The 18,443-nt window shown below is 43.4% G+C and overlaps 1 protein-coding gene across 1 annotated transcript; it reads left to right on the top strand.

Moving 5' to 3' along the window:
- The first annotated feature begins 66 nt into the window (after positions 1-66).
- dhx37 (DEAH (Asp-Glu-Ala-His) box polypeptide 37) lies at positions 67-14,529 on the top strand. The gene is made up of 26 exons (XM_055887279.1): positions 67-860; positions 1,084-1,208; positions 1,435-1,604; positions 1,744-1,856; positions 2,017-2,374; positions 2,513-2,661; positions 2,805-2,897; positions 3,003-3,099; positions 3,365-3,478; positions 3,711-4,026; positions 4,107-4,183; positions 4,276-4,402; positions 4,497-4,573; positions 7,763-7,995; positions 8,102-8,213; positions 8,321-8,427; positions 8,600-8,788; positions 8,977-9,101; positions 10,768-10,884; positions 11,006-11,178; positions 11,293-11,407; positions 11,502-11,639; positions 11,927-12,021; positions 12,183-12,256; positions 12,334-12,431; positions 12,523-14,529. The coding sequence occupies exons 2-26, from the start codon at positions 1,100-1,102 to the stop codon at positions 12,597-12,599; spliced, it is 3,453 nt and encodes a 1,150-aa protein (XP_055743254.1). The 5' UTR covers positions 67-860; positions 1,084-1,099; the 3' UTR covers positions 12,600-14,529.
- The last annotated feature ends 3,914 nt before the right edge of the window (positions 14,530-18,443 follow it).

The raw sequence follows: 18,443 nt of genomic DNA on the forward strand, positions 1-18,443 counted from the left end.
ATTTACAATAATACTGTATTGTGTTATAATATTTTTAATGGGTGTATTTTTAAAGGTTTGGGATGTACATTACCAGTCAAAAGTTTAGACACACCTACTACTCAAGGGTTATTCTTTATTTTTACTATTTTATACATTGTAGAATAATAGTGAAGACATCAAAACTATGCAATAACACATTTGGAATCATGTAGTAACCAAAAAAGTGTTAGACAAATAAAAATGTATTTTATATTTGATATTCTTCAAAGTAGCCACCCTTTGTCTTAATGGCAGCTTTCTTCACGTTTGGCATTATCTCAACCAGCTTCAGTTATTTTTATTCGACGGCCCGCCATTAAAGCTAGTTAAAAGAGTAAAATTATGCTTTTTCAGCATGAATGGAGGATGCTTTATGTAGGACCCGGTCCACGGACGACACAGAGTTTGTACTGTCTTTGGTATTACTACTAGGCACATCAACCCTAGACGATAGTGCAGATCTGGCGCCCGCTATCGTCTGCCTAGGCTACTTTACAACTAGGCTATTCCATACACTTCCACACAGAGCAGTTTAGCACACCATCATACACATGTGTCATATTAGCTATTGTACGCCTGTTTCATCGAATAAAAATGCGTTATTCACTGGAACGTTCAAAGATATTGTAATACATAAATACATAACCATAGCATTCTGAAAAAGAGGGCGGAACTTTCATACCGATCATGTATCAGTGTCGGAACACAATGTGTGACGGACCCAGGCTTGATGTTGTATACACGTGAGATCCTGGAAAAGTTTCAAGAGCGAGCTGAATGGCATTTTGTCTTTAACGTTTATGCGCCAGACATTACCATCATTTCTACGTATTGACACGGTAAGTGTTGTTCGTGTTTTGTATTAGCTAGCCAATGGAGTTAGCGTTTCATAAGAATAGTTTTGCTAGCATCAGTAACGTTAGCTACCGTAGCTGTTTAGGCTCTTTCTACCAGCGGCTGCATTTGTTTTCAAAACAGCTTAACAACGCATTAGTACCGACATATTTAAATGGGAACTTGTAGCACCCTGTCAATGCGATGCTATCTTTGTGCGATCCATAGAGCTACGTGCCGTAAGATGGGGCGACTGAGGAAGAGGCATAACTGGAAGGGACGGGAGCAGAACGAGACACATCCACCTCCAGAGGCCAAGGAGGAGGGGAAGACTGTTGTAGTGGAACTCAAAGGTACAACACTCAAGCGCCTGTGGCACAATGGCTCTCAAAATATGTAGGTACACATGAGGGTGGGGAAGGGGAGAGATGCATGGTAACTAAGTATGAGCATTTTTGCACTCTACTGTTAAGTCGCTCTGGGTAAGAGCGTCTGCTACTAAAATGTAAAACTACTGTTCGTGAGGTTGGTGTTGTAATGGGTGTGATTCTTGTGTACTCATGATTCTCTGTCCCACAGACGGGGCCAACCTAAAGGGGGTGGACGAGAGCAATGCCCTGGTCCTCCCAGCCACCAAAGCCAAGAAGAAGAGGGGCATTGAGAAGGCCCTTACTAAGAAACAGCCCCTTACCAAGAAACAGAGGAAACATCTACAAAAAGTCCTGGAGGTCAAAGAGAAGAAAGCCAAGGTAACATTCTCAATCTGCCTTCTCTGAGTCAGACCAGGCCAGTTTCAGTCAAGTATAATTATGAAGTGTGTCATTTGAAATAGTTCTGCACAAAAACATGAAACTACACTATTCATCATCTTCCTCCTTTGACTTCCAGAGAGTAGACATCCTGGCCAAACTGGCTGAAGTGCAGCTGCCTGACTCTGAGCTGAAGCTGCTCTACACCACCTCCAAATTGGGCACAGGAGACAAGCAGTACCAGACCAAACAGTAAGGCAGTGGGACTGTCACGCCATTGTAGTAGCATTTGGTTTAGTGAAGCTTTCCATAAGCTCAGGTTGACTGATGAACAATGATATTCAGTTGGAGGCATAGTGTCCTGGTCTACTGAAGGCTTGTGTGTGATCCTCTGTGGTGTTGTCTTTCTCAGGACTCCTGATGAGGTAGATGACGGAGCCTCAGGACCCAGGATCAGCAGCCTGAGTGGAGCCAACAGGAAGAGGAAACGAAGAGCACGGGAGGAAGTGAAGGCAGAAGAGGAGAGTAGTGATTTGGACTCATCTGATGAAGAGATGGATGATGGAGGGATGGGAAATAGAAGGGTGGAGGACACTAATGTCTCAGAATCTAAAGAGCCAGCCTCCTCCTGTCAGGAGAAAGAGGTGAAAAAGGAAAAGAAAGAAGAGAAAAAGGAGACGAGCGAGGACTCGGGCCCTGCCCGGGCCTCCAGTAAAAAGCCATCCGAGCCAGCAATCTTCATCTCCGTGGACAGACTGCCAGAGATACAGGTGTGTGTTTCTTGTGTTGTGTGTTTGTTTCTCATGCACATTCTCTTTGTTTTTCTCAAGCCGTGTGCATTTGTCTTTATTTCTCCTGCTGTGTGTGCGCGCATGTGTTTTTGTGTGTTTGTCCTGCAATGTGTGTAGGAGGCCCGTCTGAGGCTGCCAGTGCTGGCTGAGGAGCAAGTGATCATGGAGGCGGTCAGAGAGAACCATTTTGTCGTTCTGTGTGGAGAGACAGGAAGTGGTAAAACCACCCAGGTACCCCAGTTCTTGTACGAGGCTGGATATGCCAGGTAACACACACACCCTGCTCTTCCTTTTCTCTGCTTCACTCTTATTCACCACTTATCTTTTTGTATGTTCATTTGAAGCCTTTTTTCACTCCACTAATACCATCATATCTCTGTTTACCCCTCTCCCTCCTGTTTCTCTCCAGTGGCACTGGAATCATTGGTGTGACAGAGCCTAGGAGAGTGGCAGCTGTCAGTATGTCCCACAGAGTGGCCAAAGAGATGAACCTGTCTACAGGGTACACACACACACACACACACACAATGGTTAGTGTTTGGATTTCGTTTCCATTTGTGTTTGGTTGTGTCTGAGGCTCTGTGTGTGTTTGGTTGTCTGTTGTTAGGGTAGTGTCGTACCAGATCCGTTATGAGGGGAATGTGACCAGTGACACCAAGATTAAGTTCATGACAGACGGAGTCCTGCTGAAGGAGATTCAGAAGGTAATCCTCCCACCCCCTCCTTATTCTCTATCCTTCCCTTCACTTGTTCCATCTTTCCCTCTCCCTACTTATCTGGCCCCCCCCCCCCCATGTTTTTCCATATTTATTGTATGACTCCATTCTCAGTCTATTTGCCTTAGTCACCCAAATGGCACCTTAGTCCCTTTGTTGCACTACTTTTGACCAGAGCCCGTAGTGCGCTACTGTATAGGGAATGGGGTGCCATTTGAGACGCAATCTAAGTTTCTGTCGCTCTCTGCTGTAGGACTTCCTGCTCCAGAGGTACAGTGTGATCATCATAGATGAGGCCCATGAGAGGAGTGTGTACACAGACATCCTGATTGGCCTACTGTCACGCATCGTACCACTCAGAAACAAGGTCAGACAGACAGGGTTAATTTTTTTGGTTATTAAAAAAAGAACATCAACAAGTGACTGGGGGTTCCTGACACCTTGAGCCTGTTAATATATGCACAACTGTTATGTAAAGATTGATAAACTATTTACTAAATCGAAAATGTGTTTAATAATGATTTATTAGCAGACTTCTCTACCCAACTTGCTGTTGTCCTTATTTTTCCCTACCCTGTTGTTTCCTGTGTGTCATACAGAAAGGCCTCCTCATGAAGCTGATAGTGATGTCAGCTACTCTGCGTGTGGAGGACTTCACAGAAAACAGGAAGCTGTTTCCTACTCCTCCTCCCGTCATCAAGGTGGAGGCCCGTCAGTTCCCTGTAAGCGTCCACTTTAACAAACGGACTCCTCTGGAGGACTACACTGGAGAGGTGTTCCGCAAGACCTGTAAGATCCACCGCATGCTGCCCCCTGGGGGTATCCTGGTGTTCCTGACGGGTCAGGCTGAGGTCCACTCTGTCTGCAGGAGACTGAGGAGGGCTTTCCCTTTCAGGAGGGGCAACACAGCTACTGGTATGTTTTGTTTAAAATCTTTTTTTACACACACACAGTCTTTACACAGTGTAAAATGTATGACTGTGTGTTCTGATAAGGTGAGGGAGAGGAGGCAGCAACAGACTCCTCAGATGAGATAAAGAAGTTTAAGAAAGCCAAACATAAGAGAACTGTGGTACGTACTACTTAGTTATTCTGTCACTGTGTTGAGAATTGTTTGAGTGGATGTTTTAATGCTGTTTGTGTGTGGTTTCTGTTTGTGAGTAGTCCCTGCCCCGTATTGACCTGGATAACTACTCAGCGTTGCCGGTGGATGAGGGGGACGAGGACCGTCTGGCGGGGATAGATGATGAGGGGTCAGACCTGGAACTAGGAGACGACGCTGCAGACACGGGTAAGAGAAAAGGACAGCTAGGTGAATGCGTTGCCCTACAGCTCTCAGGTATGTATCCTTGATTCATATGTTCTCTTTCTCTCCGTGTCTGTAGAGGAGAAGGCGGACCCGTCCCTCCCTCTTTATGTCCTCCCCCTCTACTCTCTCCTGGCTCCAGAGCAGCAGGCCAAGGTAAGACGGGCCACTTGGCACAAGAAATCTACACTAAACTAACTTTTTATGGCTGGGATCCCTGTAACAGGATCGATATGACAACAGCCAGTGAAAGTGCAGGTAGCCATATTCAAAACAACAGAAATCTCATAATTAAAATTCCTCAGACGTACAACTATTTTACACCATTTTAAAGATAAACTTGTTAATCCCACCACATTGTCAGATTTCAAAAAGGCTTTAGGACGAAAGCACAGCATATCATTATGTTAGGTCAGCACCTATTCACAGAAAAACAGCCATTTTTCCAGCCAAAGAGAGGACTCACAAAAAGCATAAATAGAGATAAAATTAATCACTAACCTTTGATGATCTTCATCAGATGACACTCATAGGACTTGATGTAACACAATACATGTATGTTTTGTTCGGTAAAGTTCATATTTATATCCAAAAATCTCAGTTTACATTGGCACGTTATGTTCAGTAATGTTTTGCCTCCAAAACATCTGGTGATTTTGCAGAGAGCCACATCAATTTACAGAAATACTCATAATAAACATTGATAAAAGATACAAGTATTATACATGGAACTTTAGATAAACCTCCCCTTAATGCAACCGCTGTGTAAGATTTTTTTTTAAACTTTATGGAAAAAGCACACCATGCTATAATCTGAGTACAGCGCTCAGAGCCCAAACAAGCCATGAAGATATCCGTCATGTTGTGGAGTCAACAGATGTCAGAATAGCATTATAAATATCCACGTACCTTTGATCTTCATCAGAATGCACTCACAAGAATCCCAGTTCCACAATAAATGTTTGATTTGTTCCATAAAGTCCATAATTTATGTCCAAATACCTCCCTTTTTGTTTGCGCGTTCAGTACACAATCCAAACTCACGACGTGCGGGCAAGTCCATGCGTAAGTTCAGACGAAAAGTCATATTACAGTTCGTAGAAACATGTCAAACGAAGTATAGAATCAATCTTTAGGATGTTTTTAACATAAATCTTCAATGATGTTCCAATCGGAGAATTCCTTTGTCTTCAGAAATGCAACGGAACGCAAGCAAACTCTCTCACGTGAACGCGCCTGGTCAGCTAATGGCACTCTGCCAGAGCCCTGACTCAAAGAGCCCTCATTCCTCCCTCCTTCACAGTAGAAGCATCAAACAAGGTTCTAAAGAAGTGGAAGCCTTAGGAAGTGCAATATGACCAATATCCCACTGTATCTTTGAGAGGCAAAGAGTTGAAAACCTACAAACCTCAGATTTCCCACTTCCTGGTTGGATTTTTTCTCAGGTTTTTGCCTGCCATATGAGTTCTGTTATACTCACAGACTTCATTAAAAACAGTTTTAGAAACTTCAGAATGTTTTCTATTTAAATCTAAAAATATGCATATATTAGCAACTGGGCATGAGTAGCAGGCAGTTTACTCTGGACACCTTATTCATCCAAGCTACTCAATACTGCCCCCAGCCATAAGTGATATCGTTGCATTAATGCATGGATCTTTGATCTGTCTGTCTGTGCAAGCTTGCATGTGAGCTTGTCCTTGTGTGCATGCTTATTGTGCATGTACAGTTGAAGTCGGAAGTTTATACACCTTAGCCAAATACATTTTAACTCAGTTTTTTCAATTCCCTGTCTTAGGTCAGTTAGGTCACCACTTTATTTTAAGAATGTGATATGTCAGAATAATAGTGGTTTTATTTCAGCTTTTATTTATTTCATCACATTCCCAGTGGGTTAGAAGTTTACATGCACTGAATTAGTATTTGGTAGCATTGCCTTTTCAAATGTTTAATTTGGGTCAAACGTTTAGGGTAGCCTTCTACAAGCTTCCCACAATAAGTTGGGTGAATTTTGGCCCATTCCTCCTGACAGAGCTGGTGTAACTGAGTCAGGTTTGTAGGCCTCCTTGCTCGCACACGCTTTTTCAGTTCCGCCCACAAATTTTCTATAGGATTGAGGTCGGGGCTTTGATGGCCACTTCAATACCTTGAGTTTGTTGTCCTTGAGCCATTTTGTCACAACTTTGGAAGTATGTTTTGGGTCATTGTCCATTTGGAAGACCCATTTGCGACCAAGCTTTAACTTCCTGACTGATGTCTTGAGATTTTGCTTCAATATATCCACATAATTTTCGTCCCTCATGATGCCATCTATTTTGAAGTGAACCAGTCCCTCCTGCAGCAAAGCACCCCCACAACATGATGCTGCCACCCCCGTGCTTCACGGTTGGGATGGTGTTCTTCGGCTTGCAAGCCTCCCCTTTTTCCCGCCAAACATAACGACGGTCATTATGGCCAAACAGTTCTATTTTTGTTTCATCAGACCAGAGGACATTACTCCAAAAAATACGATCTTTGTCCCCATGTGCAGTTGCAAACTGTAGTCTGGCTTTTTTTATGGCAGTTTTGGAGCAGTGGCTTATTCCTTGCTGAGCGGCATTTCAGGTTATGTCGATATAGGACTCGTTTTACTGTGGATATAGATACTTTTGTACCTGTTTCCTCCAGCATCTTCACAAGGTCCTTTGCTGTTGTTCTGGGATTGATTTGCACTTTTCGCACCAAGTACGTTCATCTCTAGGAGACAGAACGTGTCTCCTTCCTGACCGGTATGACGGCTGCGTGGTCCCATGGTGTTTATACTTGCGTACTATTCTTTGTACATATGAACGTGGTACCTCCAGGCATTTGGAAATTGCTCCCAAGGATGAACCAGACTTGTGGAGGTCTACAATGTTTTTTCTGAGGTCTTGGCTGATTTCTGTTGATTTTCCCATGATGTCAAGCAAAGAGGCACTGAGTTTGAAGGTAGGCCTTGAAATACATCCACAGGTACACCCTTCCAATTGACTCAAATTATGTTAATTAGCCTATCAGAAGCTTATAAAGCCATGATGTCATTTTCTGGAATTTTCCCAGCTGTTTAAAGGCAGTCTACTTAGTGTATGTAAACTTCTGACCCACTGGAATTGTGATTAAGTGAAATTATCTGTCTGTAAACAATTGTTGGAAAAATGTCTTGTGTCATGCATAAAGTAGATGTCCTAACCGACTTGCCAAAACTATAGTTTGTTAACAAGAAATTTGTGGAGTGGTTGAAGAACGAGTTTTAATGTCTCCAACCTAAGTGTATATAAACTTCTGACTTCAACTGTGTATATGTGTGTTTCTAATCTTTGTGTCCAGGTGTTCCGGCCCCCTCCTCATGGTGCACGTCTGTGTGTCGTGGCTACCAACGTAGCAGAAACCTCTCTAACCATCCCGGGGATAAAGTATGTGGTCGACTGCGGTCAGGTCAAGAAGCGCTTCTACGACCGCGTCACGGGGGTCTCCTCCTTCAAGGTCTCCTGGACCTCACAGGCCTCAGCCAATCAGAGGGCAGGCCGGGCAGGCCGTACCGAACCTGGACACTGCTATAGGTCAGAACTAGAAAGGGATTGTTAAAGTAAATGCTTTCACACCCCATTTTTAACCTCAATCATTTCTAACTGGGATAAAATTGAATGTGCAATGACTGTGTGCTAGGCTGTACTCATCAGCGGTGTTTGGAGACTTCAGTCTGTTCTCGGAGGCAGAGATCACCCGCAGGCCAGTTGAGGACCTGGTATTACAGATGAAGGACCTTAACATAGACAAGGTCAGAGAAATAACACATTGATTGATGCTGTTAAGAGGGAGAAAGTCTTCCTGTGAATTTAGTCAGACACTACCTATTTGGCTAATGGTTTGTTCCTGTGTGTTCAGGTGGTCAACTTCCCATTCCCCACAACTCCCTCGGCTGAGGCGCTGGTGGCAGCAGAACAGTTACTGGTTTCACTGGGAGCACTAGAGGAGCCGCCGCGCACCGGACGGTAAGCGGTTAAACCTGACTCACTCTACCTCACCCTTCACTCAACCTACCTCACTGCTCAAAAACTCACTTCTCAGCAGGTATATCTGAAGTCCCCTATTCAGATCCTCTACCCCACTATCCCCTCCTGCAGCAAACTCGCCCACCGATCAATCCATCTCTATCTGCTTTAGGGTTAAGGAGATGGAGCGAGCGCGTCTGAGCTGTCCCATCAGCCCCTTGGGCAGGGCAATGGCGTCGTTCCCCGTGTCACCACGCTACGCTAAGATGCTGGCGCTAGGGAAGCAGCAGGACTGTCTGCCTTACGTCATCGCTGTGGTGGCCGCCATGACGGTCCGGGAGATCTTTGAGGATCTGGACAGGTGAGGGGCAGAGAGAGAGTAGAGGAAATGTGTTTATGGGATTATTCTAAAATACATAGACATTAGAATAGCACGTGTTTCTGATCAAACAGAGTTTTGGTTTCGTTACTTATTGTGAAATGCATATTTAAACAAGATCCTAATGTGTTTGCGTCTCTACATTCTCTCCACCATCTCTATTGGTCCAGACCTGCTGGTAGTGAGGATGAGAGCTCCAAGCTGGCCCAGCGTCGAGCCCGGCTGGCCCAGATGAGGAGGCTGTGGGCTGGGCAGGGAGCCTCTCTACTGCTGGGGGACCTCATGGTCCTGCTGGGTAAGGCTGGAGTATGAGGGTGTGGTGGTGTTTTTCTTTGTGTGTGTGTTCTGTACACTACCGGTCAGAAGTTTTAGAACAACTACTCATTCAAGGGTTTTTCTTTATTTTTACTATTTTATACATTGTCGAATGAAAGTGAAGACATCAACACTATGAAATAACACATGGAATTATGTAGGAACCAAAAAAAGTGTTGAACAAATCAAAATATATATTTGAGATTCTTCAAATAGCCAACCTTTGCCTTGACAGCTTTGCACACTGTTGGCATTCTCTCAACCAGCTTCATGAGGTAGTCACCTGGAATGCATTCAATTAGCAGGTGTGCCTTGTTAAAAGTTAATTTGTGTAATTCTTTTCTTAATGTGTTTGAGCCAGTCAGTTGTGTTGTGACATGGTAGGGGTGGTATACAGAAGAGAGTCCTATTTGGTAAAAGACCAAGTCCATATTATGGCAAGAACAGCTCAAATAAGCAAAGAGAAATGACATTCCATCATTACTTTAAGACATGAAGGTCAGTCAATACGGAACATTTCAAGAACTTTGCACTTGAAGAAACTTTCAGTCGCAAAAACCATCAAACGCCATGGTGAAACTGGCTCTCATGAGGACCACCACAGAAATGGAAGACCCAGAGTTACCTCTGCTGCAGAGGATAAGTTCATTAGATTTACCAGCCTCAGAAATTGCAACCCAGATAAATGTTTCAGAGTTAAGTAACAGACACATCTCAACATCAACTGTTCAGAGGAGAATCAGGCCTTTATGGGGAAATTGTTGCAAAGAAACCACTACTAAAGGACACCAATAAGAAGAAGAGTCTTGCTTGGGCCAAGAAACACAAGCAATGTACATCAGACTGATGGAAATTAGTCCTTTGGTCTGGAGTCCAAATTTGATATTTTTGGTTCCAACTGCAGTGTCTTTGTGAGACGCTGTGTGTGTGTGTGAACGGATCATCTCTGCATGTGTATTTCCCACCGTAAAGCATGGAGGTGTTATGGTGTGGGGGTGTTTTGCTGTTGACACAGTCTGCGATTTATTTAGCGTTTCAAGGCATACTTAACCAGCATGTATACCACAGCATTCTGCAGTGATATGCCATCCCATCTGGTTTGGGCTTAGTGGGACTATCATTTGTTTTTCAACAGGACAATGACCCAACACACCTCCAGGCTGTGTAAGGGCTATTTTAATAAGAAGGATAGTGATAGAGTGCTGCATCAGATGACCTGGCCACCACAATCCCCCAACCTCAACCAAATTGAGATGGTTTGTGATGAGTTAGACCACAGTGAAGGAAAAGCAGCCGACAAGTGCTCAGCATATGTAGGAACTCCTTCAAGACTGTTGGAAGAGCATTTCAGGTGAAGCTGGTTGAGAAAATACCAAAAGTGTGTAAAGCTGTCATCAAGGCAAAGAGTGGCTATTTGAAGAATCTCAAAAATAAAATGTATTTTGTTTTGTTTAACACCTTTTTTTGGTTACTACATGATTCCATATGTGTTTTTTTCATAGTTTTGATGTCTTCACTATTCTTCTACATTGTAGAAAATAGTAAAAAAAAAAAAAAAAGAGTAACTGTTGAATGAGTAGGTGTTCTAACATTTTTGACCGGTAGTGTACTGCATGTGTCTGTTAAAGTATGATGGGTTACCTCAGGTGCTGTGGGTGCGTGTGAGTTTGCTGGCTGCACTTTTAAATTCTGTGAGGAGAATGGACTGAGGTATAAAGCCATGCTGGAGATCAGACGACTTAGAGGACAGCTCACCAACGCAGGTACACACACACACACTCAGTGTATTTGTCACGTGTGTAGACCTTACAGTGAAATGCTTACTTACAGGCCCTAACCAACAGTGCAATTCTTAAGTAAAAACTCTGTCCTCTCCTTCAATAGTGAACTCAGTGTGTCCAGAGGTGGGTGTGTTTGTGGACTGTAAGATGGCTCCACCTACTGAGAGCCAGGTGGTGTGTTTACGTCAGATAGTGCTGGCGGGACTGGGAGACCACCTCGCCAGACGGGTACAGCAAGAGGAACTACTAGACCCAAAATGGAGGAATGCATACAAGGTGAGTTCACCTATAACACTGATTGGTGAGGAAAGTTTTTTTTACTTTTTATCTTTGTGTTTCTTAGTCCCATTTCTGATCCTGCTTGTTGATAATGTTGTTAACCCTTTTCAGACCCCACTCCTGGATGAGCCAGTCTACATCCACCCCTCCTCAGCCCTGTTTAAAACTCTACCTCAGTTTGTGGTCTATCAGGAGGTCTTGGAGACCACCAAGATGTACATGAGAGGTAGGTGAAACACTTCCACTGATTATAGTACAGTTTAATGTCATCAGTATTCCGTTATGCCAACAGCTGTTAACTAGGGAGATTTGTCTCTCAGGTGTGTCAGCGGTAGAACCAGAGTGGGTTCCCCAGCTCCTCACCCAGTACTGCCATTTTGGATCTCCTCTGGAGACCCCGTTGCCATGGCTCTGTGCCTCTACAGGCAGGGTCAAATGTCACTGTACCAGCACCTTTTGTGAGTCTGCTCTACACCATGCCTGTCTTTGTCACGTTCAGTAATTTAGTATCTCCCTGGTCTGTGTGGGCTGTAACGTCTCTGATCTCTCTGGCTCCGTCTCAATTCATCTTTCCTCAATTCCTTGAATCCCCTCATCTCCTCAAAACGTATTGGAGAGGAAGGTCTGAGGAGAGGGACCTTGGACCTTCTCTAATACAGTAGAAAAGGAGGCGAGGAGAGAGGATGTGAAGAATCACAGAAACACTGATTGAGCCTAACACTCTATTCCCCGTATCTCCCTCCAGTCCGATGTGGCTGGCAGCTTCCTGCTATAGAGATGGATTACCCAGATGGCCTGGAGCGATACAAACTGTTTGCCAGATTCCTTCTGGAAGGACAGGTACTGAAAGCATTGGCTGCATCCCAAAGGGAACCCTTTAACCTATAAGTGTACTCTATAGTGTCAGATCAGGCAGTACAGATCTCTGGGACACACCTGGTTAGATGGAGTAAAACAGAGGTTGACTGCACTCACTTTTATTTGTGTGTCGTGTGTTTCAGGTCTGCCCTAAATTGAAGCAGCACAGCAGTTATCTTCTCTCAAACCCTTCCATCATGATGAAGACCTGGGCAAAGTAAGCCAAGCGTTCCTTTCACTACACCACATAGGATGGTCTGTCTGTGTTAATGCTTAATGTTTTTCCTCTGTCAGACTCCAGCCCAGGACTGAGGCTCTGCTGGGAGCTTTGGTGTCAGAGAGAGTGGACTGCAGAGACGTACTGCTCTCATCTTGGAAGAACAACGACAAATGTACGTATTTGTGTCATTTCAATGAGAGACTGTCAAACGTGTCAAATTGTTTAACATGATGTTCTCTATTCTCATAATTTTCTCCTTCCAGTCCTCTTGACTGCGTACTGCCAGTGGATCCCTGAAGCTAAGCACCAAGTCGTGGCCAAGAGCTGGCCTCCCATCTGACACAGAGGACACTGATACCAGCTTTGCAGCTTGCCAAACCAGCCATACCAACACAGTGCCATCAACACAACCCCATTACCCATACCAGGGAGCCAGTTATCCATACCTCAGCCAGCCACACAGGACCTTTTGGCTGTTCTGTTCAGGGGAAGGGCTAATATTTCACTTGGACCATGTGTCCTTCTCTGGTTGTGCTTTGATACATTTTTAATACTGCTTATTTGTGCTAGTCTGAAACTGATGATTAGAAGGAGATTTGATCAATGTTGGACAGAATGAAAATCCCAAAATCTTTTTGAAGATTAAGCCTTAGACTCTTACCACGCAGTTGACACCCTAAATAAATACAAGGCTTTAAAAAAAAAATGTCTTTATTGAAGTGAATTTATTAGTGTTTCCTGAAGATTTCTTGCATAGTCTTACTATCATATTTATTTCCCTCGCTCTAGTGCTTAAAGGAGTTAAGCTATGAGTATGAAACTTCTAGGTGCAGACCTCCTGAACTTAGATTGCTTGAGAAAATATTTTGTATAGCATTTATACTTTAACAATATGTAAAATGTTCTCCAATGTATTTCAATGGCAAAAAAGGGCCATAAACAAAGTATCTCTTTCACCGTTTTCAGACTATCAACTCCAAACCAACGTTGAGATGTTCAGACTGACCCTACTTAGATTGCTTGTCAAAGGGTTTTTGATACTATTTAGGACTCTGTTCAGTCTATTGCTGAAGCGTTACAGATTGCGCGATTGAAATTAAAAGGTCATTTCCGTCTCCCCTAACGGGGTAACATTGCTTATAAATTTCAATCATGCTGTAACTTCTGCAATATGGATTGAATGTACTTTTAAACTATAACCATTTTAAATGAATTGCCTGTTTGAATGAGAACCATTAAAAATAGTGGTAGCTATTCAAAATGGTCATGCTCTTTGGCCAATTAGGCAACAAAACCAAGTTTAAAACATTCAGGCTATCCTAACTTCAAATGTTCTAACATGGATACAGTGCTTCCAGAAAGTACTTAGACCCCTTTACTCTTCCATATTTTGTTACGTTACAGCCTTATTCTAAAATGGATTCAATAGTTTTATTTCTCAATCTACACGCAATATACCCCATAATGACAAAGCAAAAACAGGTTTTTAGAAATGGAAATATCACATTTACATAAGTATTCAGACCCTATACTCAGTACTTTGTTGAAGCACCTTTGGCTGCAATTACAGCCTTGAGTCTTGGGTATGATGCTACAAGCTTGGCACACCTGTATTTGGGGGGGTTTCTCTCATTCTTCTCTGCAGATCCTCAAGCTCTGGCGGGTTCGATGGGGAGTGTTGCTGAACAGCTATTTTCAGGTCTGTCCAGAGATGTTGGATTGAGTTCAAGTCCGGGCTCTGGCTGAGCCATACAAGGACATTCAGAGACTTATCCCAAAGCCACTCCTGTGTTGTCTTTGCTGTGTGCTTAGGGTCATTGTCCTGTTGGAAGGTGAACCTTTGCCTCAGTCTGAGGTCCTGAGTGCTCTGGAGCAGGTTTTCATCACAGATCTCTGTACTTTCATCTTTCCCTCGATCCTGACTAGTCTCCCAGTCCCTGCCGCTGAAAAATATCCCCACAGCATGATGCTGCCACCATGCTTCACTGTGGGGATGGTGCCAGGTTTCCACCAGGTGTGATGCTTGACATTCAGGGCAAATAGTTCAATCTTGGTTTCATCAGACCAGAGAATGTTGTCTCATGGTCTGAGTCCTTTAGGTGCCTTTTGGCAAACTCCAAGTGGGCAGTCATGTGACTTTTACTGAGGAGTGGCTTCTACTGAGGAGTGGCTTCTGTCTGGCTACTCTACCATAAAGGCCTGATTGGTAGAGTGCTGCAGAGATGGCTGTCATTCTGGAAGGTTCTCCCATCTCTGCAGAGGAACTCTGGAGCTCTGTCAGTGACCATCGGGTCTTGGTCACCTCTCTGACAAAGGCCCTTCTCCGGCGATTGCTCAGTTTGGCCAGGCGGCCAACTCTAGGTAGAGTCTTGGTGGTTCCAAACTTCTTCCATTTAAGAATGATGGAGGCCACTGTGTTCTTGGGGACCTTCAATGCTGCAGACTTTTTTTGTTTGTTGGTACACTTCCCCAGATCTGTGTCGTGCTGCTGGCTGCTGTTAAGCTTTCTTGACTTTATGCTGCAATATGTAACTTTTTGGGTGACCTGACCAAATTCATATGGTCACAGATACCTTACAAAAAAGGTGGGGGTGTGGATCGTGTTGTTTATAGATCTCTCATTAAAGCAGGTCTAGGAAGTGGTATATCTGTTCTGTGTGCTCTATTTCTAACTTACCGTACTGAAGTTGAATTTTTGATTATTTTGCTTTCTGTTTTGTACACTAGCTTCAAACAGTGGAAAATACAATATTGTTGGTTATGGAAAATACATCGCATAGTGGTTTATATGGTACAATGATTCTCTACACTATACACTGAAATTAGGCAAATTATTAGAATTTTAGCATCCAGGAAATGGCAGAGCGATTTCTGCATAGTGCATCTTTTCAAAACATTTTTGCCAACACCTGGCTAACCTTTGTTTAAATAGCTGCTATTAGCAAAATGTGTTAAATGGAATTTCAATCTAATAGGCTGTTATAGTTTACACTTCCTCTTGTAATTGTAATGTGGGGAGGTGACAAACGATCTACTGAATGTATTAATTTTTAAATGTTGATTACTTCTCCTTGCTATTCACCTGATGACAAGACACTTGGGGAAAAAAACAATTTCTAACATCCGATTGGGGTCCCTGAGTTGACTGGGTGTGGGTTCCTGGGCAGGAAACGGTTTAAGACACCTGCTCTAACACCTTTTATAAATGCACATTTACGTAAATTGGCATACAATTACATGGATTGAATGCCAAACATAACACAGTGGTAGACATTTTAAATAGATTCTGCTCTTGAACTATTTCAGCTACAAACCTTAAAAAAAAAAATTTCCCCTAAACTTTATAAATTACAACTATTTGCATATAATACCCACTAACTATAACGCTTGAACTGTCCAAGCTAGAGACGGTAAGCCAACTATCACATGCTCAGGCCATCCTATTTTATTTAATCTTTAATTAACTAGGCAAGTCAGTTCAGAACAAATTCTTATTTACAATGACTGCCAAACCCTACGCTGGGCCAGGGTCTGAACCAGGGTCTGTAGTGAAGCCTCTAGCACTGTGATGCAGTGCCTTAGACCATTGCGTCACTCGGGAGCCTGAAAATATGTTTCCAACCAATATTTTCAGCTACCTACTTTTTCAACTATACTGAACAAAAATACAAACGTGTTCGTCCCATGTTTCATGAGCTGAAATAAAAGATCCCAGAAATGTTCCATAAGCACAAAAAGCTTATTTCTCTCAAATGTTGTACACATTGAAATCCCTGTTAGTGAACATTTCTTATTTTTCCAAGATAATCCATCCATCTGATGGGTGTGGCATATCAAGAAGCTGATTAAACAGTGTGATCATTACACAGGTGCACCTTGTGCTGGGGACAATAAAAGGCCACTCTGAAATGTGCAACCACAGATGTTTCAAGTTGAGGGAGCGTGCAATTGGCATGCTGACTGCAGGATTGTCTACCAAACCTGTTGCCAGAGAATTGAATGTTCATCTATGTACCATAAGCCGCCTCAAGTTGTTTCAGAGAATATGGTAGTACGTCCAACCGGCCTCACAACTGCATACTACGTGTAACCACGAACCCCCACATCTGGCTTTTTCACCTGCGGGATCGTCTGAGACCAGCCAAATTGACCGCTGATGAAACTGGGGTTGCACAATCGAAGAATTTCTGCCCAAACTGTTTCAGGAAAGCTCAACTGAATGCTAGTCATACTCACCAGGGTCTTGACCTGACTGCTGTTCGGCATCGTAACCGACTTCAGTGGGCAAATGCTCACCTTCGATGGCCACTGATAAGTTGAAGAAGTGTGCTCTTCACAGATGAATCCCGGGTTCAAATGTACCAGGCAGATGGCAGGCAGTGTGTGTGGCGTCATGGGCGAGCGGTTTGCTAATGATGTTGTGAACAGAGTGACCCGTGGTGGTGGGGTTATGGTATTTGGCATTTTATCGTTGGCAATTTGAATGCACAGATACTGTGACGAGATCCTGATGCCCATTGTTGCGGGACAACATTCCACAGGCCACAATCAACTTCATGATCAACTCTATGTGAAGGCGATGTGTCTCGCTGCATGAGGCAAATGGTGGTCACACCAGATACTGACTGGTATTCTGATCCACGCCCTACCTTTTTTGTAAGGTATCTGTGACCAACAGATGCATATTTGTGTTCCCAGTCATGTGAAATCCATAGATTAGGCCCTAATGAATTTATCTCAATTAAATTATTTCCTTATATGAACTGTTACACGTTGTGTTTATATTTATGTTCAGTGTATTTGAGAGACAAGTGGTCATTGTGCAAATGTATATATGTTTTTGGTAAACATTGGAGAGACAACATCTGTTTTGCCCCATGGTTGCGAGCAAGTCATTTCTGTTGCTAAATAACCAACCTGTCTATACGCCCACACCCTTCTGTTGGGGTACGCCTACACCATTTCCTGCAATTTTTATGCATTTTGACATGTCTTGCTGTGTTCTTACGCTCAAACATAACAAAATCAATTCTCCTAAAGTCATTGTTTTTGTGTAGCTTTTATTTGAGTGATTGTTAGTTCTCAAATGTGTATAAAAAATATATAGGTCCATTATCTTTTCTACATATCTGGTTTAAGTCCCTTAAAGTTAACACACTTATTTTCCCCTTTTTTTAAAAACTGTTGAACTGAAGAAACGATTAGGCTGCCAGCCCAATACTTTTCTATGCAGAAAAACCCCTGCTACGTGTAAAGTATCCCCCCTCTTGGATGTTATGGACGTTGGCCCTTGTTGCTCTTGTCGATTACTGTGTAATAATAGCCTACTGTTCACCATTGCGCTGTATGATCTGGCTCGAAGGACCAATGTCCTTAACATCCAGGAGGGAGAATTCTCCACACTACATCAAATCAAACCTTATTTGACACATGCGCCGAATACAACAGGTTTAGACCTAACCATCCGGGTGGCCATTTTATTAATTGTTCAGCGGTCTAATGGCTTGGGGGTAGAAACTGTAAAGGAGCTTTTTAGGCCTAGACTTGGCACTCTGGTACCGTTTGCCGTGCGGTTGCAGAGAGAACAGTCTGTGACTTGGGTGACCGGAGACTTTGACAATTGTTTGGGCCTTCCTCTGACACCGCCTCTGACACTCAGCAAAAAAAGAAACATCTCTTTTTCAGGACCCTGTCTTTCAAAGATAATTTGTAAAAATCCAAATGACTACACAGATATTCATTGTAAATGGTTTCCCATGCTTGTTCAATGAACCATAAACAATTAATGAACATCCACCTGTGGAACGGTCGTTAAGACACTAACAGCTTACAGACGGTAGGCAATTAAGGTCACAGTTAGGCCTCTTTAGTGTCCTAAATGTTCATTTCTACTGACTCTGAAAAACACCAAAAGAAAGATACCCAGTGTCCCTGCTCATCTGCGTGCACATGCCTTAAGCATGCTGCAAGGAGGCATGAGGACTGCAGATGTGGCAAGGGCAATAAATTGCAATGTCCGTTCTGTGAGACGCCTAAGACAGCGCTACAGGGAGACAGGATGGACAGCTGATCGTCCTTGCAGTGGCAGACCACGTGTAACAACACCTGCACAGGATCGGTACATCCGAACATCACACTTGGGGGACAGGTACAGGGTAGCAACAACATCTGCCTGAGTTACACC

This window comes from Salvelinus fontinalis, chromosome 28, assembly GCF_029448725.1.
Source record: "Salvelinus fontinalis isolate EN_2023a chromosome 28, ASM2944872v1, whole genome shotgun sequence".
In the NCBI taxonomy this organism is placed as follows: Eukaryota; Metazoa; Chordata; class Actinopteri; order Salmoniformes; family Salmonidae; genus Salvelinus; species Salvelinus fontinalis.

Bases quoted from the DNA above. Each gene is read 5' to 3' on its own strand.
- dhx37 (XM_055887279.1), top strand. From the start codon at position 1,100: ATGGGGCGACTGAGGAAGAGGCATAACTGGAAGGGACGGGAGCAGAAC. The intron at 10,885-11,005 runs GTACACACACAC...CTCCTTCAATAG, and splicing joins AGGACAGCTCACCAACGCAG to TGAACTCAGTGTGTCCAGAG. The intron at 12,432-12,522 runs GTACGTATTTGT...TTCTCCTTCCAG, and splicing joins TTGGAAGAACAACGACAAAT to TCCTCTTGACTGCGTACTGC.